This window comes from Oreochromis niloticus, linkage group LG19 (genome assembly GCF_001858045.2).
Source record: "Oreochromis niloticus isolate F11D_XX linkage group LG19, O_niloticus_UMD_NMBU, whole genome shotgun sequence".
Classification (NCBI taxonomy): Eukaryota; Metazoa; Chordata; class Actinopteri; order Cichliformes; family Cichlidae; genus Oreochromis; species Oreochromis niloticus.
In genome coordinates, this window is record NC_031983.2 from 20,231,585 (window position 1) to 20,249,496 (window position 17,912).

General features: G+C 39.2%; 1 protein-coding gene across 6 annotated transcripts; it reads left to right on the plus strand.

The window, feature by feature from the left end:
- The first annotated feature begins 1,001 nt into the window (after positions 1 to 1,001).
- On the plus strand, positions 1,002 to 17,319 carry LOC100710923 (serine/threonine-protein kinase PAK 2). Of its 6 annotated transcripts, none has more exons than XM_005477323.4 (15): positions 1,002 to 1,291; positions 9,045 to 9,232; positions 9,358 to 9,464; positions 11,366 to 11,513; positions 11,609 to 11,625; positions 11,726 to 11,833; positions 11,990 to 12,110; positions 12,215 to 12,278; positions 12,406 to 12,454; positions 13,359 to 13,471; positions 13,566 to 13,683; positions 13,775 to 13,874; positions 13,989 to 14,185; positions 15,170 to 15,307; positions 15,472 to 17,319. In XM_005477323.4, the coding sequence occupies exons 2-15, from the start codon at positions 9,061 to 9,063 to the stop codon at positions 15,556 to 15,558; spliced, it is 1,539 nt and encodes a 512-aa protein (XP_005477380.1). In that variant the 5' UTR covers positions 1,002 to 1,291; positions 9,045 to 9,060; the 3' UTR covers positions 15,559 to 17,319. The 6 variants fall into 6 exon arrangements, with proteins under 6 accessions (XP_005477380.1, XP_013125553.1, XP_019204605.1 ...); XM_013270099.3 differs by having other exon boundaries at positions 11,366 to 11,507; XM_019349060.2 differs by having other exon boundaries at positions 9,361 to 9,464.
- Positions 17,320 to 17,912: the final 593 nt, after the last annotated feature.

Consider the following 17,912-nt stretch of genomic DNA (forward strand, 5'->3'; position numbering starts at 1 on the left):
AAAAGAGATTAGACAGCGATAACCTTATTCAAGACACCTCTCATCCTGTATCAACATCCTGCTTTACCACCACCAAAACCATACACCCAAATAATATACCTCACTTGACAGGTTGCACCATGCATTAGGGTCTACATATTTTCTTTTCCCTCTACGTCTGCAAAGGAAATCAGAAAAGAAACCAGCAAAATACAGTGGAGGATCTGTGTGTTGGTCCCCAGTAGTACTGGCGATCTTGTCAAAATTGATAGAATTATGATACACAAAAAAGTACCATCAGATTTTGAGCCACCAAATAATACCATCTAGAAAGGATGGGCTGGCCTCCCCAGAGCCTGGACCAGAACATTATTGAAGAAGTGTGGGACCATCTACCACTATCCAAAGAGAGCCCTGAATGTCCTTCAAGAAACCTGGAGAACGATTCCTGATGGCATTTTTAAAGAAATTAAAAAAACACTGCCTAAGAGAATTCAGCCCGTGTTGAAGAATGAAGTTCAAGCTCAGAACTTTAGAACTGTGCAAACTCAGTATTTCCATATATGTTTGCACATGTTTCAATAAATAGCTGCACTCATTTCACTTTTTTCATGCAATAAGAAGAAATGGGGGATGGATCAGACCCTGAATCTTTGATCTAGACAGTACTGTACTTTACACATCTATTTACTGTTAATGTGAAGCTCTATATCTCATCATAATTTTAGACCAGTATATTTTATTAATCAAAGAAAATACAACAAACGGCAGTATATTTTGGGGTTTTTTTTTTTTTTTTCAAAAACCACCAAAAATGTTTTAATTCTTGTTTTTGATCATTGTGCCAAGTTTTAGAATTGTGAATTAGTTAATCAATACTTTTAAAAATGGAAGATGATACGTTTATATAATCAGAACAGCCCTTTTGGGTGTTATTCTGAAAATTAAAGATCTGTTGTTTCCGATGTTATTGCCACGGATGTTGCGCAGGAGCTGCGTTTACGCGCCTTTGAGTTTTGCCCTAAAAGCACTACGGAAGCCGCGTGGTTCCGATTGCTCTGTTTGTTTCGCTTCCTCTCCGCCAGGTTCCTCCCCGGCCCGAGCACGGAGTCAAGTTGAAAACACTCGGGGAGAGAAAAGAGGGCAAACTGTAGCGTGATAAAAGTCGGCTGCTTTTTCGCAGCGGCGAGGGCTGTCGTGAAATCTCAGCGTCAAATCTGGGCTTTAAACGGACTGAAAACAAACAGACACGGGGCGGAGTTTTGGTAGTTTTGGCCGGAGTGCGGTTGAGTTTTGCGGTTGACAGCAACCGGTAAGTTAAGACTTCTTCATTCACTAGTCAGTGCAACACTTGTCTTAAACATTTTGCTTCGGTTTGATCTTTTTCTGGCACAGGAAGCACCCAAACCGGATAGCATCTCCTTCCATAATTACTGAGAACACACTAGATCATACTGATCACTAGATGAGATTAAAAAAATGTATATAATAAAGTACAGGAGGCAAAAAATTAAGATACCAGTGTGAATTGGGTTTGTGGCTGGCTTGGCCACATTGTCATATTGTCAAAGTAATATAATAATTAACCCAAGTGATGTCAGTCTACAGGGACTGTGTTCACACAAACCGCTGGAATCTATTCTACAGATATGAGTCTATAAATAAGCAAAACCTGCTTTAGTAATGACGGTACCGAGAGTGAGGTGTTGAAGTTGCACTCTTGAATGTGATTTACATCTGTAGGACCACATTTTTAACTTAAGTAAGATGGACTTTAAATGAATACAGCCTGTACTTGCAGAGAAATCACACACTTAAATCAAATTTAAACCTAATTAGTGCATTTTTATGACATTTAAAGGCATTTTTGTTGTTGTTTCTAATTAAAATTGATAAAGAACGATCACGAATTTAGTAGTTTTCTAACAAACTTGTAGTCAGTGCACTGTAAAGCAGCACGTGATCAATTCTAACTGTATGAAAATGAATCAGATATATTATAGTCAGTTCTAGACATTGTTTAAAACAAGAGCTAAACATGACTTTTTCTAAAAGGTGTTGGCCAAAACAACTTTCATCCTGGAAAATCGGAGCAATGTGGGGATCACGTGGCTCTGGCTTGCCAAAAAGTGCTATACATCTGTAAATCTGTGCCTGTCATTTCTCCATTCACACTGTGACTTTTGTAATCGAGCAGGAAGCTAAAACATTGCGACTTTGATTCGTGAGTTTAGTTCTGCACCTGATACAAAGCCTAAAGCCTTCAAGTTGCTTGCAGGTTGATTATTTTGAGCCATTAAACTGTTGACACGGGGGTTTGGAAAAACAGGATAAGGTGTTCATTGTGGGTGTGCAGCTGGGCAGCGTGTTTATGCTTCATTTACTGTCAGACTTACGGTCAGGGAAGGGACGTAAATGGGAAGAGGAAGAACGTAAATACAGTGTGTGTGTGTGTCTGTGTCTCTGTCTGTGTGGTGCACATAAATGTGTGATTTCTCATCTAACTGTATGTTTCTGCATATTTATGTCACTGAATGAAAGGAAGGTGGAAGAAAGCTGTGTGTCTGTGCGTGGCTTCATCACTCCTTCCATCACTCATTATCACTCCTTCCAGGAAGTACTCCACAGAATTTCCTTTTATAGAAGCTGAATACAAAAGACTTGTTGTCCACTTCCTGTAAACATCTTGCCGGCCGTGTTCTCCGCTCTCTGGTTGGCTGGTGTGATCCTGTGACCCTTTGTGGCTCAGGGAGTTCCAGGATGAGGAAGTGGGCTTCCCTTGATCGCAGCCAACCACGGAGAATAGAAAGTACCCTGATGTAGTGAGAGAGTGGGGAATGAGGAATAGAAATGGTATAGGCACAGGCATGTTGCTGGCCTGGCGGGACAGAAGATTTTAAAGGCAACATATTTCAGTAGAGCTGAAATAACTGCTCAATTAGAAGCTTAGGTGATTGGGTGAAAGAAAACCTGACTATTTTTCATAATTTTGTATTTTTTTAAAGCATAAAAGCTAAACAAGTGGGTCTAGCTTCTTAAATGTGAAACTTTTCCCTTTGTTTCAGTTTCACATCATTTCATTTATGCACAACTATCTTAAGGTCCAGCCATAGTATTTCAGTCAGTTTGAGGTGTGAGTTTTGACTGGGACATTGGAACACCTTGGTTCTTTTCTCTTTCAGCCATTCTGTGGTTGATTTGCTGCTGTGCTTGGGAATATTGTCTAGACCCAATTGTAAACAAGTTTAGTTGTTGGACAGTGGGCATCACATTTGGCTCCATAGGAGGAAAGCATGGTTGACTCAACGACTGCAAGGTGCCAGGCCTTGTGACCCACAATCACCATGCTTGACAACTGGTCTCAGGTATTAACCTTTTTGGTAATAGAGTTGTCACTTAAGAGAGAAATGCTAAAACCAGCTACCTGAAGCTATGCTGAAAGGCTTAAAGCTAAATGCAATCAGTTTAAGCACAGTTTATGCTTGGAGTGAGACTCACAGAGTAGCTCACCACAATGTCACTGCATGTTGCCCACAATAGTGATGGTATTGTAATACAGCTATTCTGTGATTGTAACTTCAATGTTTACTTTGAAAGTGTTGATAAAAAGGTATAGAAAAGGTCAGGGGTTGCACTTTGTAGAGCTAGAGAAAGCATATGGTAAGGTGCCAAGAGAGGAACTATATTACTATATCAGGAAGTGGCAGAGAAGTGTGCGAGGGTGGTGCAGGACATGTAGGAGAACAGCGAGACAGTGGTGAGGAGTGACAGATGGGTTTAAGGTCGAGGTGGGATCTGCCCTGAGCACTTTCTTGTTGGCGATGGTGATGGGACACGTTGACAGCTGAGGTCAAGCAGAAGTCTCTGTGAAGAGGTAGTGAAGGTGGGTGAGTTTAAATGCCTGGGTTTAACCGTGCAAAGCAATGGACAGTGCACAAGAGAGGTGAAGAAGAAAGCGCAGGTTGAGACAAGAATCGAGAGTGATTTATGACAGAAGGAAAGAAGCAAGAGTGAAAGGGTTGATTTACAAGATGGTAGCGCGGCCTGCTACGATGCGATCAATACGATTGCTTAGAGATGGTGAGATTAACCGCTAATTTTACTGGGAGGGAGCGGGATGGACAGGATTAGAAATGAGTACATCAGAGGGATAGCTCAGGTTTAATGGTTTGAAGATGAAGTTAAAGAGGGAAGGGTGAGAGGGTTTATACATGTGCACAGTAAGGGGATATACTGGATAAAGAAATGCTGAATATGGAGCTGCCAGGCAGAAAGAAAAGAGGTCAGATTATTAATACGCTGATTTGTTTTCTGCTGATATCTTTCCCCTTTTGAGTTTTTTGTACTAGAACTTCTTTTCACTTTTTACTTTCTTTTTCATTTGAGAAGTTCCGCCACGAATGAGCAGTAACTCTAGTACGTCAGATTGTTGGGTTTATAGTGGCTGTCCTTCCTAACCATTGTGTTTGTTTATTGTACCGCAAGAGGAAGCAGTATGATACTGACATATTGATATTTTACCCCCACCCTAATATGTTTTCTTCTGTTTTTGATAATTATGTCCCCACAGCTTTTATTTCAATATTTTTATTGTAATTATTTTATAATAAGATGAAATTGAGAAATCATTCAGACATTGACATTTCAAGTTTATGTTTGGCATTAAGTGAATTAATTCATTAATTGTGCTGGTAGTAATGGGCTGTGGGTAGTTAGACAAACACCGGCCTGTACTATGCACTGCTCACCTGTGCACCTGGCTGTTTCTCTGAATGTTTTGCCGCTACTCACTTTAAGTTTACCCCAAAGCTACGTGAAACACGATCAAATGCTCTATTGAAGCGTCTATTGGCAGAAGGAGGGTGTGTTTTAGGGCAGGGAATGTGTGTGTGAGGTATGCACAAGGCTTGTGTGTTTGTGATGAACAGGGGAACACACCCAGCTCCTGCTGCAGCCCTACAGGCTATGGAATTCCTACAGAGAGACAACGTGTCTCAGCCTGAACAGCCTGCTCCCAAAATTCATCCCAACACACACACTCTCACACAAAGTTTCTGTGGAATTGGATATTAACGCTGGATGGGGTCTAGTTTTTTCCCGCTTGGGCAAGAATACACTTGTCCACTTTAGGATAAGTGAGGAATGAGGCAGCCTGCTAAGACCTGCCCTGTGAGGGTGAAAAGATAGAGAGAGCGGTGTAAGGAAAAAGGCGAGAGCTAAGTAGATAAATGAACACCAGAGAAAGAGGTGCACAGATCCACTGGGAGTACAGCAGTTTTTATTGTTTACCTGGTCTTCTCTAAGGGGCAGAAGAAGCACAAAACAGGTTAGTGCTCACAGCTTAAAGAGATTTCAGGGCTTAAAGAGCATAAGGGAGGTGGCTCATTTTGAGTGGGTGGACTTGGTGGACTTTGTTACTGATTTTACTCTTGCCACAATAGAAAGCTTGACCTAAAGTGTGAAAACCAACTAGAGTTAACACACAGCTATCCAGTGAGTCAGTCTGAAGAGGAGAAAGCCTCGGACATACAGTACAATGATTCAGACGTTATGCAGAAAGGGAAGTATTTAGCCTTGACACAGTTAAATGTTAGCCTGTATCCATGTTGGAGCCTGAGGGCTTGGCTATTACATAGAACTAATTTGCTTGTGTGGATTTTTTTTTTGACACCCACAAAGGCTCTGATTAATGTATCCCGGAAATGGATCAGTGTTGAAATCCAGTGATTTAGTTTCTGTGTTTTGATTTTATTTTACAACCGAGTCGAGTCTGCAGAGCTTCTACGGCGAGGGGGAGGGTTTCTGTGTAAAGAAGAGGTCATAGGCATACCTAGCTGAGCCACGTTTGTTATATTGTTTCAGTACGAGCTGTGTCATCTGCGGTCAGACGCAGGAAATGAGGAAACCTCTGTTTGCTTCCTATTTCCTGTCTGTGATGTCATCAAGAATGCAAGCAGCAGCTCAGAGCCGATCGAATTTGTTGCTTTGCAAGAACCTAAAAGGTGCTTTTGAGGTTCAGGGTTTCTGTGTTTGCGCGTGTCTGTCTGCAATCTCAGTTTTCACCATATTAGGATAAACCCAAGGATGTGTACCTATGGGGAAGTAAGAAGTAGTAGTATTTAAATTGGGACCAAAATAATTGACTATTTTGAGCATACGTACCTTAGAAGATTGGCCCTATGATAAATATTTTAATATATAAGAAAATTTTATGTTGTTAATACAATTCAGAGATAACCAAGAAACTTTTTACTCTGGCAGCCAGCGTTTGAAATGACCTTTTGTGATTCTCCAAGCGAACATTTTTCTCCCTGGCCACTACTGTGCCTTGGATTGGCTATTTTTTTTTGCCACTTCTTTATGGTTATGGTTAGATGGTTAGGAGTGCTTCCTCATGATATGCATGTGTCTGTGCATGTGTGGGTGAGTGAAAAGACTATTTAGGTACACGCATGAATGCACCAATGTGTCAGATGTACTTGATGGGTGGACAGAAAATACAGCTACATTTAGCACTTACCACGTGTTAAATACCGACACTGGTTGTTGCTTTATATAGTTTGGGACTTTATTCGTGCAACAGATTAATAGATGCGTCTTGAATGATCATGCTGTACATGCCAATAAAGAAGCAAAACAAAGTTTCTTACATCAATTTCTAGTCCTTGTTTGTTTATTGCACACTATTTCTAAAGAGATGGTGTTTTATGCAAATATTGATATTAAAAGTATCTAATAACTGTGCATTTCAGATGTGGTGGTGTAAGAAAAGTTTATTTTTTTTCTGAGGTTACCTGAAATCTGAAACGAAGATGTATAAACAACAAGTACTAGGGCTGTGCAATATTACCAAAATCTCATATCCCGTTGTAAGACATTTCTCATCCCGACAATGATATATATCACAAAATAGGGCTTTTTCTGTAAATTCTGTGAATCTCGGCCAACTCAACTTGTGTGAAGTGTTTTCAGCTGGGCGTCGTGTGCCTGGGGTCGAGTTTCTTGATTGATGCATGAAACTGCTGCGGGGGAAAAAGCTTACATTTGAGTCTAAGGTTTATTTTGAGCACCTGATGGCTCTTTTTTTGTTTCTCATCCATAAACTCTCTCCATACTCTTTCACGTGATTCTTGCGTAGCTGGTAGAAGAGGTTTGTCATGTTTGAGTCTGGTTGGGACTGGTTTGCAGCATATGTGCATAGTACAGTTTTCTGGTTCGTGTCAAACTTTTCATAACCAAACCATGTCCGTGCTATAGAGGTAACCCCTCGTTTAGGAATAAGGTCCTCTATTTGTTTTCACTGGTCCTTCTGTTTGGAGCTACCTGGTTCTGCCTCATCTTCATTGGCTATGCTGGTATTGTCTGTACCCTGATGAAAAAAACAAAACAAACGATAACGTATAATTTGAAACGACAGATGTTTCCATATCGCCATCCGATATATTTCGTCATATCGCACAGCCCTAACAAGTACCTCTGCTTACTCTCATTTTCTATCATACTAATATTCTTGAACTCAACAACATAACTTTCTGAGTGCATGACTCGCAGTTAAAAATAATGCTAATCTATATTATATACAGCCTTGGTCATCTTCTGTCTGAAACAACAAATGTTATTCTGATTGGCTGCTTTTTGCAAATAGGTTTCTGTGCTGACAACTCATGTGTCTGAGATGACCATATAAGGACGTGCTCTCATTGACATCATGCAGATCTAAGAGTACAAAAACTGTCTGAAACGGTGTGCTTAGAACAGTCTGAATCTTTTGCCTCACTGGAGGTACTTGAACATTTGAGACTTTGGCAGTCGTTAATTTGACCATCCAACATGTAAAAGAAACATGTTTGTGTTTTAAATAGATTTTATATATAGACACTATATTATTCAAATATTGATGATCTAAAATATATGGTATAACCTCTTCTGAATGTGATCCAAACTGTCTTTTATCTGTGCATGGACTCCTCAAATTTCTCTCCGTTACTGGATGAATGCAACTTGCAGCTGCTCAGTGGGCGTGGGCCGTGGCTGCCACTCATGAACATATCATCATGCCATATCTCAGGCATGTTCAGTAGGAGGTATATCAGGACTAAATGCTAGCTAGGAAGTGTCTGGATGTGCTTGTCATCCAGAATGAATGGCACAAGTATAGGTTAGACGACCTTGTCCCAGTAGCTTTGTCCAGTCAGAATTCCACCAGCAACAGTCAGATCATGTTGTTGGCATGCTTGCATCCAACATGCCAATACCCAATTTTTAATGTGAGTCAGTCATAGTGGCACTGAAGACAGTATAAAGTGCTAAACTCACACAGTTCTGAATGGCACAAGTGAGTTCATTAGTGTTTGGTAAAAAGTAAAAACCTAATTGACTGAAACAACAAACTAACAGAATATGTTTGGGTTCTCTACGAGATTATAAGGACATACCAAAACAAAGGTTGAAAACACATTTCATGACATAAAATTTTTATTTTTTTTGACTAGTATATAACTAAATAAAGAAAGGAATAACAAACTTCTAAACTTCAGTCTGCACACTGTTTTTAGGGATCCATACGACCCTGATCAGGCCCTTTTTTAGGGCTGATCTTTTCCCCTGTAATACACTTGTCATACCATTTGGCGTCACACTCATTTGCACACTCTTATTCTCTTTCTGTCTGCTTTCCTTCCTCATTCATTTGTAACCGACTCAGCACGTCACTTTGCCATTCAGCGTTGCTTCCTGTTCACATTTGGCTGGTTCCCTTCGCTCCAACAGTCAGAGCCGATTCTCACATTGTAGCATGGATGGATTAGTTATGTCTGTGTGAGTTTTTTTCTAAATTTATTGTTTGGCTACTTCTTTTTCTGTGTGTGGCGTGTGCTAAGCTTTATTCGAAGCAGCAATCATTTCTCTCTAACAGCTTGGCCTATCGTGCAATAGAAGTATTGCGACATGTGAAAAAACAGGAAGAAGAGGACCGCAGTTTTAGTGTGCACTGCACTTTTTGGATGTTTGTGAAATTTGTGGATTTTTCTGGATGTCGGTTAAATTTGTGGACCCTGATTCTGCAGGTCGAGGTGAGTGTAGATGTGTGACAGCGGAGCGTGTGAGGATAAGCCCCCCGCCCCCCCTGTCAGGATGAGCAGCCAAGGAGGAGTCAAAGACGCCCAATCAACCAATCACAACTCTCGGCCACTTCCGTCTGCACCAGAGGAGAAGAAGCCTAGAAACAAGATCATCTCCATCTTTGGAGAGAAAGGTGAGGCGTGGAGCACACGCACATGAGTAAACCCAGACATTTAATATACTGCACAGTAACACAATAAAAGACCACACGAGTGGCCATGGAAGAATGTCACTTTGACCTCTGACCTTTGTCTGCAGCAGGTAAGAAAAAGGACCGGGATAAGGACAGACCTGAAATCTCCTCCCCATCAGACTTTGAACACACCATCCATGTGGGTTTTGATGCTGTTACTGGAGAATTCACGGTAAGTACCTTAAATAATGAGCCGTATTCACTTGCAAAATGAGATTTTAATTCATGCACTGATCTCACTGATACCATGGCTTAAGGTATCTGCAGAGTACATCGAGTGTTAAATTAATTAACTGTAATCATATCTTTAAGGAAGAGTCTGGGAATCATTCTTTTAGGTTTGAGTAAACATCAGGCTTGATTAAAATATGACTTTTCTTATTCATTGATAAAATATTAAATGATGAGATGAAAATAAAATAAACACATTTATTATTAATTTTTTTCATTCATCCGTCCATTGTTGGTACTTAGCAGTCAGTCACAGGGCTAACAAAGCAAGACAGGCAACTATGTACACTTATATTTACTATCTCCACTTATATACTAATGTCCAATTTAGAATCACCAATTAACCTACCCTACACATGTTTTTGGACTGTGGGAGGATGCCAGAGTACCTGAAAGAACCCACAGAGGCTGGGGAGAAATTCCCCAGCCTAGATTTGAACTCAAAGGGCCAATCACAGTTGTTTTGAGCTGTGCCGTGTAGTTACATTTCTTGGGAAATGCACACCACGTTATGGTGCAGGTTACAGCATATGGTTTCAGAAGGATTTCCTTAGCTATAGGATAGCTTGATTAACGCAGAAGCATAAAATCCACTGTAGAATTTCTGAGGGAGCCACATTATCTTAGACATGGTGTTTCATTTGCTGACCAGCTTCACCAGCACTGCAAAAAGCCCTTCAAATCTGCATGCTGTCATCTTTTTACATTCCTCAGTGCCACATCATATATTTATTTGGTCTAATCGTTTTAGTTTTTGATCTTCCATCTAGAGGCATTTTGACATGAGCAGGTTGAGCATGCAAATTTTAATAGTAAATAATTTCTAAGCATAGGTGATCTATTAATATGTGCTTATGTGGATTTCAGAGTCAGTAGTATGAGCAGGAAGTAAATTACCTGGTTAATTTTGTTAAGGTAAACATTTTAGGTATGAATCATATTATAGCATTTTATATAGAGGTTCAGTATCTAGTAATTGGAGTGATTTCTGATTTATATTACAACTGACACGCAATTAGATGCAATTATCTTATTACATCCATTATACGTTAGGTATTTCAGCAAGCTAACTTCAGATTTGTCAGTTAGTTCAGTGTGGTATGCAAAAGTTATCACTGTTAATCTCTGTAACATCTGGTTTATTTGGACTAGCTTTGTTTAACATGTAAATCTCCACTTAGGAAATACTTGCTGTAAATAAGATAACTTGTCAGATTGTCAGCTGCAGTGCTTGCTGGGACAAGATGAGATCACTGCAGCTGTCTGAGATTAAAAAAACAGAAGAAGAATTTGTAGCATGCATTTGTGACTATAAGACGCCTGCACATGGAGCTTCACTCAGAAATGTTCTAGATGTTTTTCGGTGGTTGGTGCACTCATGTGTAACTAGAGCTGGAGCCGAGCTTCCAGAGAAGTTGATCCAGTGATTCCACTGTGACGAGCCATGGAAAGTCCCAGGAATTTCCTGTTGTGCTGCTGTAAGATTTGTTGGTCAGGCGTGCAATATTTCATGCCCTCCTCTGTGTGGAGTCAGCATAAGTATTATATTCTTTAACCCGTGAAAACTGGAAGTCAGAAGATGGGTGACTTATTTGTTTTTTGTTCTTGTTTTGTTCAAAAAGAGATTATTGACATGAGCTAAAGGAAGTAAGAGTGAGAGAAAGGAACTATTGTCTAAAAAAAAATGGATGTCCAGCTGCATGAAATACTCTTCGCTGCCTATTCAAGACTGTGGCCTGTGTTTCATCTGTGTTTCTGTTTATGAATTTCTTCCATTTAAATAGATCCATTTGTGTGTTTTGTTTTTTTAAAACATTTGTGTCTGTGGGTCTTTTTGTCCAGGGCATGCCAGAGCAGTGGGCCCGTCTCCTTCAAACTTCCAACATCAGTAAATCAGAACAGAAACAAAATCCTCAGGCCGTCCTTGATGTTCTCAAGTTCTACGACTCCACCAGTGGAAAACAGAAATACCTCAGTTTTTCTGGTGCGGGTTAGTTGTCTTTTTCTCAGCAGATAAATAAAAGCACGGTTTGGTGCAGGCTCACTTTTCTGTTCTTAAATTTTGAATTATTTTGTCTCTTTCAGACAAAGGATCACAGTCGGTGAGTAGCTTCATTCATTTTTTTGCCTACTTTTATTCATTGCTTTTATTTGCATCAGCAACTTCAGACTAAAGTTCAATTTATGCGTTTACTGTTGCAGCCAGGCAAGCAGGGTACTGCAACCTCCCCATCAGGCAAGGATGACGACGACGATGAAGATGATGCGCCGCCACCAATCGTGGCACCACGGCCGGAACACACGAAATCGGTAAGTTTGATGTTTTGTTTTCACAACTAAAATTAGACAGTAAATTAAAATAAATATATTATAAGAATTTAATAGTCAAACTTGCTAGCAGGTTAAGTCGAAGTTTAGTATTTATTCAGGACTTATGGGTGTTTTTCTTTTTTGTGTGTGTGTCAGATGTATACGAAGACAGTTGAACCAATCCCAGCTCCAGATGGAAATGCCACCTCTAAGGCAGCTGACAAGCAGAACAATAGGCCAAGCAAGATGAGTGATGATGAAATCATGGAAAAACTAAGTATGCAAAGCACCCACACACTAAAAATCATGAATCACAGCCCAACAGTATTTTTGGCTCTGGTGAAGCACTATTCACTTTATTTATTTTTTCCTGATTCTCAGGAACGATTGTGAGCATTGGAGATCCTAAGAAGAAATACACTCGCTATGAAAAGATCGGCCAGGGGTGAGTTTTAATTCTGGCCACTGTCTATACTAAAAATGTGAGAACATGTGTAGCAAGTTGCTGGTTCAAAACGACAAGTTTAGTAGAATAAATTATGTACAGTAATTGTTGAAATTGTCACTTCCAGAGCGTCTGGCACAGTTTACACAGCCATCGATGTTGCCACAGGGCAAGAGGTAAGTTTTGGAGCCACTACCAAAATTCACCTTTACCTCAGTTTTCAGAATGAAGTTGGATTGGGATTTATTTATTTAGTTATTTATTTACAAGTTATTAACATATTATGAAACACATTCTGGTGGGGGTTTTTTTTAGTTCATAAAGTTACTTGAGGTGAGAGAAACACAATCGCATCACATACTCTCTGTAGTTTCAGTGGTTTTAATATGTCATTAGCACTAAACTATGTTGCAATATTGCTGTTTTGTTTCCGTGACCCTGTAGGTTTTTTCACAAGAAGACAGTAGGAGATCACAGTGAAAAAAATGTTTTTTCACAGCACACACTTTGATATGCCTTATCACAAAAACCACATATGGTACTTCACTGATTGTATTAAACTTAGTTTGTTTGATTTCGACATCAAATTTCATGATTCTGGCATTCTGCTGAATTAGCTTATAGAAATTTCTGATGTAAAAAGTTGCAAATAACAGCTGGAAACCAGAAAGCTTATCATACTTTTAATCTTGTCCTTGCCTACAGCGGTTTATGCTGCCGAGTCCTGGGCGTGCTGGCTGTCACACTCATTGCTAACTGAGAGATTTGATAAAAATAAGCTGTCGCTAATGAAATTTGTTTAATCTGTGTTTTTAATAGTACAATAGTACACTGCAGGGTCTGTACCAAGACTTCAAACCCCAGCATTTAGTCCTTATCAGAAGAATATACATTTTTCATACTGCAGTTATGGCTGACTAAGCAGTTTATTTTTTCTTTTGTCTTTACAACTTTACATCTCCTAGATTTGACTGTCCAAATTCAGGAAATATTATGAACAAAATTAGTTGCACCTTGTGATTGCTCAGATAGGTTTTGTGTGCGTGTTGAAGTAAATTTACAATATCTTGTCTTCTGCAGGTTGCCATCAAACAGATCAACTTGCAGAAGCAGCCAAAGAAGGAGCTAATTATCAATGAGATCCTGGTCATGAAGGAGCTGAAGAACCCCAACATTGTCAACTTCGTAGACAGGTAACATGCTGCACAAAAAAACATACAATACACCTCACAACACCAGCTGTGAGTGGACCGCTCTGTAAATACGACTGTCTGTGTGTTTTTATAGTTTCCTTGTTGGAGACGAGCTTTTCGTGGTAATGGAATACCTGGCTGGCGGGTCGCTAACTGATGTTGTGACAGAGACATGTATGGATGAAGCTCAGATTGCTGCTGTCTGCAGAGAGGTAGGATCTTTCCCAGACAGCCGAGCTAATGAAAACAGTTTGTCTATTGCAATTTTGGTGGATTCTAATCTTCCTACCTATATGCGTTCAGGTCCTTCAGGCTCTGGAGTTTCTCCATGCAAACCAGGTCATCCACAGAGACATCAAGAGTGACAACGTTCTCCTTGGGATGGACGGATCAGTCAAACTCAGTGAGTGAGAACGCACGCAGATGTGTACACATCCACTGATTGATAATATACTTCGAACTGAACAACACACTGCTTTTTCTTCTAATCTCAACTTATTTTTCTCTCTCTTTGCAGCTGACTTCGGTTTCTGTGCTCAGATTACTCCAGAGCAGAGCAAGCGCAGCACCATGGTGGGTACACCCTACTGGATGGCTCCAGAGGTAGTAACCCGGAAAGCCTATGGACCCAAAGTGGATATTTGGTCTCTGGGGATTATGGCCATAGAGATGGTGGAGGGAGAGCCTCCATACCTAAATGAAAATCCTCTCAGGGTGAGTGTGTGTTGGAAGCAGCAATGATCAGGTGCCTGTTGTGATGTTTGTGTGTACTGTACAGTTACCTACACTAATACCTACACTAAGGGTTCAACATGCGAACCTGAGATTCAAGCTGCAAGTCTTTTGTTTATAATTTATCTTAAATCATAAAAAAAGTAAATGTAAGTCTATTTTTTCAGACTGAAATGATGCAGAAAAAGGAGAAAATGCTGACATTTAAGATGTTGGAAATAGAACATGTGTCACAGCTCTGTGGATGGAAACACGTCAACCGTGTTGATCCAGGCTGAAATACCTCAGCAACTACCGAATGGAAAACCATTACATTATAACCTCGTGGCTGAGACGCTGAACCCTGATGACATTTGCGATCCTCTATTTTTGGATAGATGTCACATTTTTCACTTCACTTAAACCTAAAAATGTGACAGCATCTACTGGATGGACTGTAACATTTTTTTTAAACAATTCCTAAATGAAGAATTCTTGCTTTTCCTATAGCACCACCTTGAGGTTGATGATTCTCTTTGTTTGCACAGTAATTTATGGGAAAATCTTTCCTAAAGTAAGATGATGAACATGGGAAACATTACACCTTCTTATCACTAAGCATGTGTCAGCGCAAGCATGTTATTGTTGCAGTTTTGGTCAAATATGAAAGGCTTACAGAGCTCACAGCAGGGCTGTAATGACTGCATGACTGGAGTCTGGCTTCTATCCAGTCCAGCTCTGTACAGTTATGGCAGTTTTTACTGTTTTTCCACAAAAGATTACACACAGTAAGCAAAGATGGGAAATAACTAGACTGATAGCATTATTGCTTTAAAAAAAACTCAATAATATTGTGAATTTTATCTATAAGTCTGGTGTTTTGACTGTCCCAATCTAATTTATAAGAAATTACATTTGTGTTTAAAGACTAGTGCTTAAATAATATTTTGCCCACCTTTTCTTACTTTGCCATTATCCTGGTTTTAGGCATTGTATTTAATCGCCACCAATGGGACCCCTGAGCTACAGAACCCAGAGAAGCTGTCTCCTGTGTTCAGATCTTTCCTTAACCTTTGCCTGGAGATGGATGTGGAGAAGCGAGGGTCAGGCAGACAGCTGCTGCAGGTAGAAAAGACCTATTCATCCGACCTATTCATCAAAATTCAAGATGTCTTTAAATGTTGAATCTAGATTTTTTTTTCTTATGCATCTCAGTGAATTATGCACACTGTTATCTAAGGTCACCCCCTAACTTATAAAATTTCACATATCCACTTTTTTCCATTCAGCATCCATTCCTGAAGATGGCGAAGCCTCTATCCAGCCTCACCCCGCTAATCCTGGCAGCCAAGGAAGCCATCAGGAGCAATCGCTAAATCCTGGCCTGCAAAGACTCCAAGCCAGCATCTCCTGCTGGTCCACATATGACGACTATCTGCAGTCTGTTAGTGTTAATGATTTTTTTTTTCCAAAAGGGCATAAAATGCTGCTCCACTCTTCCCGGTGTTTCCACATAGATATTTATCTTACCTTTGTGCCTTGTTCTAAAGCTGCATATAGCCATAATATGTTATCCATTTGTTTTGTGTTTGTATGTATGTGATGTTGAAACTTGTTATCTGTGCATAACCGATGCATTATCATTAATTAGACACCGAGGGCCATATTCATAAAGAATCTTGGTTTACGACTTGTTCTATTAAAAAGCCCAGAACAGAACAGAGGTGAACCTTACGCTTAATTAATAAAATCGCTATCTTTACATTGATCTTTTTATTTGTGAACACGGTGTCAGTAAAGTGACATATCCTAATTAAAATGGAAAGAAATGCCAGGAGCTTCAAGTTTAAATTCTTTTCTTCTCTTTAGATCACAGTGTTATGAGAGGAGCACAACATGGTCTTGTTTATCATTCTACCATGTGACCATGCAGCTGGTTTCTGTGGTTATTTCTGCTGTGGTTACACATGTGCGTTCTGACTAACTGGATCCAAAACCTTTAAATGTGACATTAAAAACCATGGTGTGCTAAAACTGTGCTGTGCTGTGGCCGAGGATGGGACAATGCAGTCTTTATGGATTGAAAAACAAGGCCAGTGTACTGTATCTGAATGAAAATCTTGCCATTCCAGTAAAGTCGGATCTTTGTTATATATTTTTGTTTGCTGTCTGCTTTTTTTAATTATCTAAATTGGAAGATGAAAAATGTTCACGCTTCATGTTTTGGCCCTCTGTTGGTAGTTGGGGGTGTTGCAGGCACCAAACACACACATACACACTGCCATGAAAACCTCCTTGAAAGATTTCCTGCAGATTATGGATCTGAACACTGTTTACTGCTTGACCAATACTTTTCAGCTTATCACTCCAGCCACACTTTTTCTCAGAGAGATTTCTCGTCGTTTTTTCTTTGTTTCTCTTTGTCTTTTCTAATGGATGCCTTATTGTTGGTATCAGTGCAACATAAATGCTGTATGCAGTTGTTTGACAGCGTTAAACTGGAGGATTTCTTTTTTACATTTTGTATATTTGTGTAGTGTCTTGTATTTTGAACGGCTTTTAGTATGTACATTGTTTTATATTTGTAACTAACATGGCAGAAGAGCATTTCAGTTTTTTTCCCCAGATTTTTTTTTCTTGTTTACCAACTCATCATTGGTTTCCTGAACTGTGCAATTATGAACTCAGAAATTGGTAACACTTTATAATACGGCCCACGATTTAAAGGTGGCATTCACCTGTAATTAAAAAGAATTTTAGTGTTTTTTTTTTTTATTTGAACTGACAATATAATTCTATTTACCTAAAAATACTGGGCCCAGATAGCTTGGTACGCTAGAATAAGGGGGTAACCAGTCAGAATTTTACAAGAAACAAAGAAATTATTAAATAATTAAGTTTAGGTAGTGTGCAATTTGACAAACCGTGATTCCCCATCGTACTTTTCAGGGTGTGGGCCGTATTATAGAGTGGGTTAATCTTGCCTTTTTACATCCTTATTTAATATTCATTATGTTGATGTTGCATGATGGATGTTCTATTATCCTTTTGTTTTACCAACATACATGTGATGAGAACTGTTCTCCCTTACCAACTTGCAAGAAAAAATAAATACCATCAATAATTGCAGGCTTATGTAAGCTCGATGATGAAGTCTTTTTTTTCTCACAAAAACTGTTCAAATATAATTTTAAAAAGTAGTGTATAGGAAAGGCATGTCTCCTTTCCTGTAAAATGACTGGATGTTAAACAAGGTTAAGCCGCTTCATAATATAGCTCACACGCCCAAAACTAAAGTGTGCTTACAGTGTAAGATGGGGAAATATTGCTTTTCTTTAAAGATTACAGAAAAGAGATTTTAAGAGCACTTAAAATTATGTATGCACTACTTCAATCATTCATTACAAAATAGTTAAATTTATCTCCAAAAGTTGAATCTGTATTCAACTTTTGGAGATTTACTTTCCTGGATGATTGAGAATGCATCAAGAAGAAGTTAAATTTACTTACAATATAATGATTTCTTTGTTTCTGACCAACAATGTCATCTTGAAAATCTCCTGTAAAAATCTGACTTGTTACCCTCTTATTCTAGTGTAGTAAACTTAGTATGTGTAGGTAAATATAACTGCTATATATATAAGTATTCATTTAGAAAATATAATTTCTAATTAGAAATTATGGCCGTATTATAAAATGTTACCTCAAAATCACATAATGTATTGATAAC

Excerpts from the sequence above, each read along its gene's own strand:
- LOC100710923 (XM_005477323.4), top strand. The coding sequence starts at position 9,061 with ATGTGTGACAGCGGAGCGTGTGAGGATAAGCCCCCCGCCCCCCCTGTC. Across the intron at positions 14,186-15,169 it reads TAAATGAAAATCCTCTCAGG|GCATTGTATTTAATCGCCAC; the intron begins GTGAGTGTGTGT and ends TCCTGGTTTTAG. Across the intron at positions 15,308-15,471 it reads CAGGCAGACAGCTGCTGCAG|CATCCATTCCTGAAGATGGC; the intron begins GTAGAAAAGACC and ends TTTTCCATTCAG.